Source organism: Zingiber officinale, chromosome 2B (assembly GCF_018446385.1).
Source record: "Zingiber officinale cultivar Zhangliang chromosome 2B, Zo_v1.1, whole genome shotgun sequence".
Taxonomy (NCBI): Eukaryota; Viridiplantae; Streptophyta; class Magnoliopsida; order Zingiberales; family Zingiberaceae; genus Zingiber; species Zingiber officinale.
The window spans coordinates 10,696,818-10,705,253 of record NC_055989.1 but is presented as its reverse complement, the minus strand read 5'-3'; the positions used below and the strand labels follow the sequence as shown (position 1 = coordinate 10,705,253).

At 35.1% G+C, this 8,436-nt stretch overlaps 1 protein-coding gene across 2 annotated transcripts; it reads right to left on the bottom strand.

Moving 5' to 3' along the window:
• Positions 1 to 3,546: 3,546 nt before the first annotated feature.
• LOC122045276 (tobamovirus multiplication protein 3-like) lies at positions 3,547 to 8,416 on the bottom strand. 2 transcript variants are annotated; one of them, XR_006129956.1, is made up of 11 exons: positions 8,040 to 8,416; positions 7,768 to 7,858; positions 7,623 to 7,675; positions 7,445 to 7,537; positions 7,289 to 7,360; positions 5,519 to 5,591; positions 5,385 to 5,430; positions 4,267 to 4,330; positions 4,139 to 4,192; positions 3,977 to 4,061; positions 3,547 to 3,896 (listed from the first exon to the last, which is right to left on the bottom strand). XR_006129956.1 is itself a non-coding variant. In XM_042605419.1 (11 exons), the coding sequence occupies exons 1-11, from the start codon at positions 8,187 to 8,189 to the stop codon at positions 3,804 to 3,806; spliced, it is 867 nt and encodes a 288-aa protein (XP_042461353.1). In that variant the 5' UTR covers positions 8,190 to 8,416; the 3' UTR covers positions 3,547 to 3,803. The 2 variants fall into 2 exon arrangements, 1 of the variants encoding a protein (XP_042461353.1); XM_042605419.1 differs by having other exon boundaries at positions 3,977 to 4,054.
• Between the last annotated feature and the right edge of the window lie 20 nt (positions 8,417 to 8,436).

Genomic DNA, 8,436 nt, shown 5'->3' with positions numbered 1-8,436 from the left:
TCCGACACCCGAAACACAAGGAAGTACCGATGTAATTACTTTTAAAATTTGAGAACTTCCTCCTCTAAAGTCTTCTATTTTCACTAAACATTTTGAGAAGGTCACTCTTCCGTCGGGAGAAATGCATGCAAAATGTAAGCACTGCAATGCTTCCTACAAATTCCAAGTCGGCGGCTATGGGTCGTTGAAACTAGGGGTGTTCATTATTCGGGTCAATTCATTAACCCGCCCGATCCAAATAACATTTGGGTTATTTGGTTCGGTTAAATGCAATTCGGGTCGGTTGAATGAACGGATCCAAAATGTTAATTGGGTTAATGGTTTGGTTTTGGATTTAGCTCCCCATCCGAATAACCCGCCCGAAATCCGAATAAGGAATTAATATAAATAGTTTTTTAATTTTTTTAGTATAATCTTTGGAATATTTGGAATGTGTAAGTTTTTTTCTTATATTGAATGAAATTATTTTATGAAATTTGGAGCTTATTTATTTATAAATGTAAATTATTAAGAGTTTATTTATTTGAAGAAGATTGAAAATTTGAAATGAAAAAAAAATTGGGTTAATTGGTACCCGAACCGAATAACCCGAATTAGTTTCGGGTAATTCGGTTTGGTTTATAGTTAATTCGGTTTGGTTCTTGGTTGGATTTAGAAAATTATAAAATCCGAATAACCCGAACCGAATAACCCAAATAACCCGAACCGAACCAAATGAACACCCCTAGTTGAAACGACATGTAGAAACGAAGCACCCGACGGAATATGGACTCGACCGTTCTCAAACACAATTATCAAGATTTTCTTCAACTAGCGGTAGTACCGATTCCGGTTTATTTTTATATTCGGATAATAAATTAAGAGAATCATTAGCTAAATTTGTTTCCATAGAACATCTTTCTTTTAGTTTTGGATCTAAATGCACATTTGAAGATTTTTGTAAAGAATCTCTTAATCCATATGCTAAACGTGTTCCTATGACTACACTTACTCATACAATTAAAAAATTAGTAAACACAAGGAAAAAAGAATTTAATTGATAAATTTAGTAAATTAGATAATAAAGTTTCTTTATATTCCGATATTTGGAGTGATCATTGGCAAACACATTCGTACATGGGTGTGCCTTGCCATTGGATCGATAACTCTTGAAACCTCCAAAAAAGATTATTAGTTTATAGAATTTTTGATGAATCACATAATGCTCATAATATCGTACAATTATTATGTTTAATTTTAGAAGAATATGGTTTAACTCATAAAATATTTTCAATATCATTAGATAATGCTAGTTCCAATACCGCTTGTATAGATGATCTAAAATTTGTTTGTCAACCTATTATTGGAGGTTTATTTTTTCATATTCGTTGTGTATGTCATGTTTTAAATTTATGTGTTCAAGATGGTTTAAAAATTTTAGAAAGTTATATTAAACCAATTAGAATTGCAATTTCTTATTTATGGTCTCATCCATCTATAATGAAACAATGGGATAGGTTTTGTAAAATTAATGGAATGAGACCTAAAAAATTTCCACGTGATGTATCAATAGTTGAAATTCAACATACCAATTATTACAAGATTCATTTCAGTATAAAGAATTATTATGTTCATTTTTTGCACAAAACACTAATACTAATATATATTTATTTTCACAACAATGAAATATTTGTAGTAGTATTTATAAAATTTTAAAAGTATTTAATGATGCAACCGAACAACTTTCCGGTGTTTATTATCCCACTGCTCAATTAGTTTTAGAAAAATTTTCTAATATAGTATTAGTTTTAAATGAACATATTAATAATGAATCTTTATCTCCTTACATCTTAGTTATGAAAACTAAATGGGAAAAATATTTTTATTTAATTCCTGAAATTTATTTAATTGCATTTGCTTTAGATCCTAGATTTAAATTAGAAGTTTTACAAGAAATGTTAACTTTATATTATGACGCTTTAATTCCAATTAAAGATCCTTCTTCCCCTGATCCAGTTAATATTATATATAATGTTAGAATTTATTTATATGATATTTATAATCAATATTATACAAAATATGGAATATAAATTAATATTTCTGAAATACAATAAACTACTAGTAGTAATTTAAAACTTACAAAAGTACAACTCTTATTAAAAGAACGGACAAAACGTCCACGAAGATCCTCGAGTTCCACACAAGAACTTGAGAATTATTTTACGACTTCTTTTGATTTTAATGAAGCAGATAGCGAAAACTTTGATATCTTAAAGTGGTGGTCACAGAAGGCTCAAAGCTTTCCCGTTCTCTCCGTGATCGCAAAAGAAATTTTAGTTTGTCCAATGTCAACTGTTGATGTGGAGTAGACGTTCAGTGCCGGCGGCAACATATTAGATGAACGACGATCAACTTTGTCTCCCGACTCATTGGAAGCACAAGCATTACTGGACGATTGGACCAGAGCGGAGAAAAGAATCCAAGGAATACAACTTTCAAATGACGAAGTTGAAGATTTTGATACTGAAGGAACAAATACGACAGGAGCAGGAAATGGAAGTGAATGAAAATGTAAAAGAATAAAAATGTAAAAGAACTACGTGAGTTTAGATTTCCCTAAAAGGATACGTAGGCAACTTAAATAAGTGCAAACATTTTTTTTCAATAAATTTTAATTTTTAATTTTTAATTTTTAACGTTTAATGTTTAATTTTTAATTTTTATTTTTTTTTAACATATTAATCTTGAACCGTGGCGAACCGTGAACCGGCGGTTCTGAACCGTGAACTGTAACCGTCTTGGACGGTTAAGGTTAAGGGTCGATCTGTCTGAAACCGTCAAACTGACGGTTCCGAACCGTCGGTTCCGAACCGTGGTCAGGTCTAGTAAAGGGATATGCTTGTCATGGTCCATTCGTGCTTCATGCCTCCAAGCATGGGGCTGCGTCAGGCATGGCGCAGGATTGGTTTTGGGTTTGTGTGGAAGCCATGCGCATTCCATTCTTGCTAAACTGAATCTTATATGTGGCTGCCTAGTAAATTCCATGCATTTGTTTCTAATGTTGCATTTCAAGGTTGATCATAGTTTGTGACTAATGGATCGGCTCCGTGTAACTGGTTTTGGGGGGCAGAGCAAAGGGTGAATGCTTGAAGACGACGCAATTGAGAAAATGCTGCATGATCTCTCACAGATCAAGAAATTCGAGTAGTGAATTCATCAAATTGCTGCTGCTGGAGGCTTGAGCTACAACTGCGTAGTAGAGTTTGGAAAGCAAATCATCTGTGTGTATTCACAGTTGATAATCCAACAAATTGTCGAAAATCTTAGCTTAGCTTAGCTTAGCTTAGCTTAGATCAAAAGCTAAGCTAAGCTTTTCAAGAAGTGCAAAAGAAGTCACTACATAACTACAAAGCTTAGCTTAGATCATCAAAACAAACATTAGAGACGAACAATCTCCACCTTCGGCAGCGAAGGAGGTCACATCAAAAGATGAATCCAATCTACAAACAAATTAATAATATGATTGAAAGAATGCTTACGTGATCCAGACAACTTCTTCGCTCGATCTGCATCGGTATTAATGGATTTGGAATAAATAATGGAGGAAACAAGAAACAGAGTATATTGGATTAACCTACATGGTAATTGTTTAGTTTAAATTGCTACAAGGACTTGAAAAGACCACCCGCCTGAAGCCTCATAGAAACAAACTTAACTCTTTGAAAATTTGCACAACTTGAGGGTGCCAGTTCTGTTTAACTCCTCTCTGGGATCTTCAGCATGAAACAATTAGTTATCAGCCGCAGAAGTATCATCTTCTAGTCTTAGTGGATCGGGTGGTATTGATTTAGCCCGCGTTTAGGAGGTAACTTCCTTAAGATAAAAAGTACCAAGGAAGATGGCAGGACTTCAACAAGCTGTAGGAGACAAAAAGAAACGGTGAGAATCATGCAAACATCAAGCTGTGCAGACCAGTAAGAAAGAATATCGATCATACCATGTAGTAGATAAAGTTCAGAATTGGGTGGTTTAGAACATCAAGGTTTGCAGCTCTATCAAAAGCATTGATGCACATCTGCAAACTCAATAATTAGAATTGATAAATCTGATATCTTAGCAAACAGATTATGAAGCGAAACTACCTTACCAAAACACTTACCATAATGCATCTTAATAAGAAACAGAGGAAACATATAGTTGTAACATAGCCGACCTATACAAGGAAAACAAGGTAATCAGTATCTATACCAATGCTCTGAGAAGTGAACATTAGTAGCTAATAAATACCTCCTGCAACTTCTTTTGACGCCCTTTTGACTCCACAGGGAAGCGTTTCAACATTAAGAAAAGCCTATCCGTAACATAATATCAGTTCACAAAGTAAATGCAAAAAGGAGTGCATGCAGCAAGGAGTTCCCATGATAAGGACATCAGCTATGAAGATATCTTGAAGCATTGAACTATTTCTAAGCTAAAGAAATGTATTAGCTTTCTTGAATGTCCTTAATCTTATTTATACACATGGAACAATAAAATTACTATAACAGCATGTGCCTTTTGTTCATATAATAATAAACAGATCGATGAGAACATCACGTTTAAGTTTATTTGTCTCAGAAGTTTGTCGTCTGTTTCTAGATATTATGCATGACAAAGACACCAAAACAAGAATTATGCTGATAAAGACACCAAAACAAGAATCAGCAAAATGAGTAGAGCCTTTGCATAACTTTTAGCTGCAGATGCATTGTAACTAGCAGGACTAAACATGGATTATCCTTTTGATATTAAAACCAACCCCTCTACAATTCCCTACCAAGTTTGTGAAGCACTTGTAAGTCATAACAATCAGAAAAGGCACTCTTATACCTCATATCACCATGAATTTTACCAAATCCAAAAGGAACTATAATAATGAAGCATTGTGTATTCATATAGCAGAAAATGGTTTAGTAACAGAGAAGACATTTTTCCCCTCTATCCGGGAGGAAGCCTTTCGGCATTTTGCATGTTTGTTTACTAATTTTAGGTTTCTCAGAAACTAGGAATTGCATGTGGGCCAAAACCAATAAGCTTTCAAATATGTAAACACATAATACTGAAAAAGCAAAGGCCCAAACCTTCCCTCGGCTAAACTGGATACGGTGGAAACATATGCAAACTAAATAAATCATACTAGAGACCAGCAAACAAACGGTGCATTCATGAGATTTAAATCCCCAAAACATGTTACCGAAAAAAGAATGATAAAAAAAAAATGAAATATCTATCGTATAAAGCTGCTCAAACAGTGCATCAATGAGGCATAAATCTCCTAACATGTTACAGAAAAAAGAATGATGAAAACAAAAAATTGAAGATCTCTAGTATGTATCTGTTCACAAGGCAGATAAGAATGAACATACCTCCCTCCGTATAGAAGAAAGGCAAGAGCAGCAAGCAATGAGACAACTGACAAAGAAGATGATGTTTCCATAATACCTTGCAGTTTACATTGATTAAAATGGGCCATAGAAAAATACAGTAATAAGAAGCAAACCTGCCAAGAATATCTTGGAGACAATGACCATGGCACCAATTGGCTTCCACCACATGACAAACCATAGAGAGATCTGCATACAATTGAAAGAAAAAGCTGTCACCACAAAAGGCTGAGGTTTTACCCACACCAAATTTTACAGTTATCTAGTATTTTAGTTACAAAGTTGTTGATAATAATTATATGAAAAATTGTCACAAAGTTGTGACTATCTTGTATCAGTTAATGATGATACCATAATAATTGTCAATTAGTAACTTAAAAAAGTTGCCCCTAACGTTAAATTTATTGATGGATCAATTGATGCCATCAATAATATACTTTTAACCACAGAATCTACGAAATATATGGACAAAATATTTAATGAAAAATTACTAAGTTTCAGTGACAATTTTTTTTTGGTCACTAAAACACACTTTTGTAGCAGAATGAACAAACACCAATCTTGTAGAGACCTAAACATTGTGTGGAATAATAGGATAATCATAGAAATCATCCCAACTAGACCTGATCCTCAAGTCTAATTTCAAACTACCCAAGGTTAACAATATGATTCCATGGCCAATAAAACTACCATAGGACAAGCCATATGAATAGTTTGAGTATTGACAGAGATGTGCGCCATATGCTGTGGAACAATAAAAAAAAGGTATAGAAAAGATACACTAACAAAGAAAATTTTATGTAAGCAAAAGACCCAAAATATATATATGATATGATCCAAATTTTTATACTCTTGACATAAAATTTTATGTAAGCAAAAGACCCAGATTTATATTGAGACTCACAAATAAAGTTTACTGAAATTTAAGAATTTTTTTGATTAGTGAACATAACAAATAAATAAGAATACGAGACCATAACAATTATCACACTAATATATCTCTATATACATATTATAAATACCTTAAACTTTACGGTTTAGTTAGATTTTAATTTTACCTACTTTGTAAACCAAAATCAAAATGATATACCATCGAACCAAATTTTCTGATATGAATTGGTTTGTTGGTTTCAGGTTGTAGATTCCTAGTTGTCAATGTTGTGTGCAGATCTTGCACGGAGGGGATATTAGAATCCAGGAATCAAGAGGATTTTTTCCTCAAGAAATGGCATTTGCTGAGAAGGTCATTGTGGAAGGAGGTGGCTTTGAGGATGAGACCTAGATGTGAGGGGAGGAACGCTCAACTATAGATTCATTCAAATCTACTTCTGCCTAGAAATGATATGTGAGAGGGAAAGTTGTTGGCATTTCTTGATAATGACGAGGTTAGAATACTGCTTTGTTAAGGAACTACATGGAAGATGTTGTGATGTCATGACATAACTCCTCTATCGAGTGAATGCCACATAGTGGACAAGGGAGAGAAATAGGGTTTACACCAAGACAATTTAAGAGGTGGAGAGGCAACCGTGTGAGGTGCAAAGGAGGCTTGTTGTCACATTCAAGTTGTGGAGTTCCTCTTAGGAGGGAAAAAACTATGAGAGCTTGAGAAGACATGATAATAAACCAGGTTGAGAGAAAAAAAATATTGTATTATTTATAAAAGAAAACTATCACTTATGGACAAAAGCTTGATATAAGACCCAAAGACTAGACCGCAACCTCTAAAATATTAAATCTAATAACTCTAACACCTAGAAAAGCTTACATATAGTGAATGAGAGTAGACTATTAATCTGCAACCTATATATAAAGACTATAAGAAATCCTTTCCCAACATAGAAGGGATCACTATATGCATTGTAGAAAATACCCTGTGAAATTACCTGTATAACATAGATAACTGCATTAATTGCATAGAAGGTTGGCTTAAGCCCATCAGTAGATACTGAACGTGCCTGAAGGTAGCATCAAACAAGAAATAAACACTACTCAGTCAACTTTCTGTCAAAGAATTACTAGCTAAAATTGTGAATACCAACCTGATAATAGATTTCTGCCCAAAATAACACCAGCAAAGCATAGGTTGTAAAAAATGCAAGACCAGGAAAATCAAGAATAATATGCTGAATTATCTGAAGCACCAACATGTATATTTAGATAACATGGAGAACCATCAAAGACACATTAGAAAAAAGCCAAATGAGACCCCAAGCGCACCTCTGGCTGTATTTCATCGATTCTCCAACGAAAAACAAAAATCAGTGACCTAACTGCAATGCAGGAGTTACAAAGCAGCAGCAGGAAATGAGTGTATCATGGCTACAAGTAACGATTATGGAAGCTAGAAAAACAAAATAATTACCCCCATTCACAAGGAAGTTCAATAAGTGGAAGACCTTCTGCGTCGTCCAACCAAACTCTGATGCTCGACATTCAATTCTAACCAATTGAATCTGCAAATTAAGAAACATGAACATTGACCACAACATGATACACGCGCCGGGATATTGCCCATACCCTATCAATTAGTCAAATTGGCCGTTCGAATAAATATTAGCAGCTAAATCAAGACGAGACAAGAACAGAAACCCTCGATCCAGAAATACAATCGAAAATAAGGGAAGAGGAAATTACGAGGGCGACAGCGGACACGAGGCCGTAGAGGACGGCAAGGGTGTGGAAGATCCGATCCTGCCACGAGACGGAGTTGTTCACCTCGTCCCACCAATCGTCGCCGCTCCGAAGCAAGAGAAAGACCGATGGCGAGGCCATCAGGTGGCGCATCCGCCAGGGCTAAAACTTTCCGGCGAGGAGAGGTTACTCTGCGGAATCTGGGAGAGAGAGAGAGGAAGAGGACGAGCCAGAAACAAAAATGGAAAAGGAAAAAAAACAGAAGAAAAAAAGAGGGAAAATGGAGGAGAAAGGGAAGGACGGAGAAAGGTTCTCGCAGGCGTCGCCGAAACCGCGGGGCAGCGAGACGAAGCAGAAGTCGACACGTTTCTGGCTGTGGGAAAACGACGACGCTAGAATG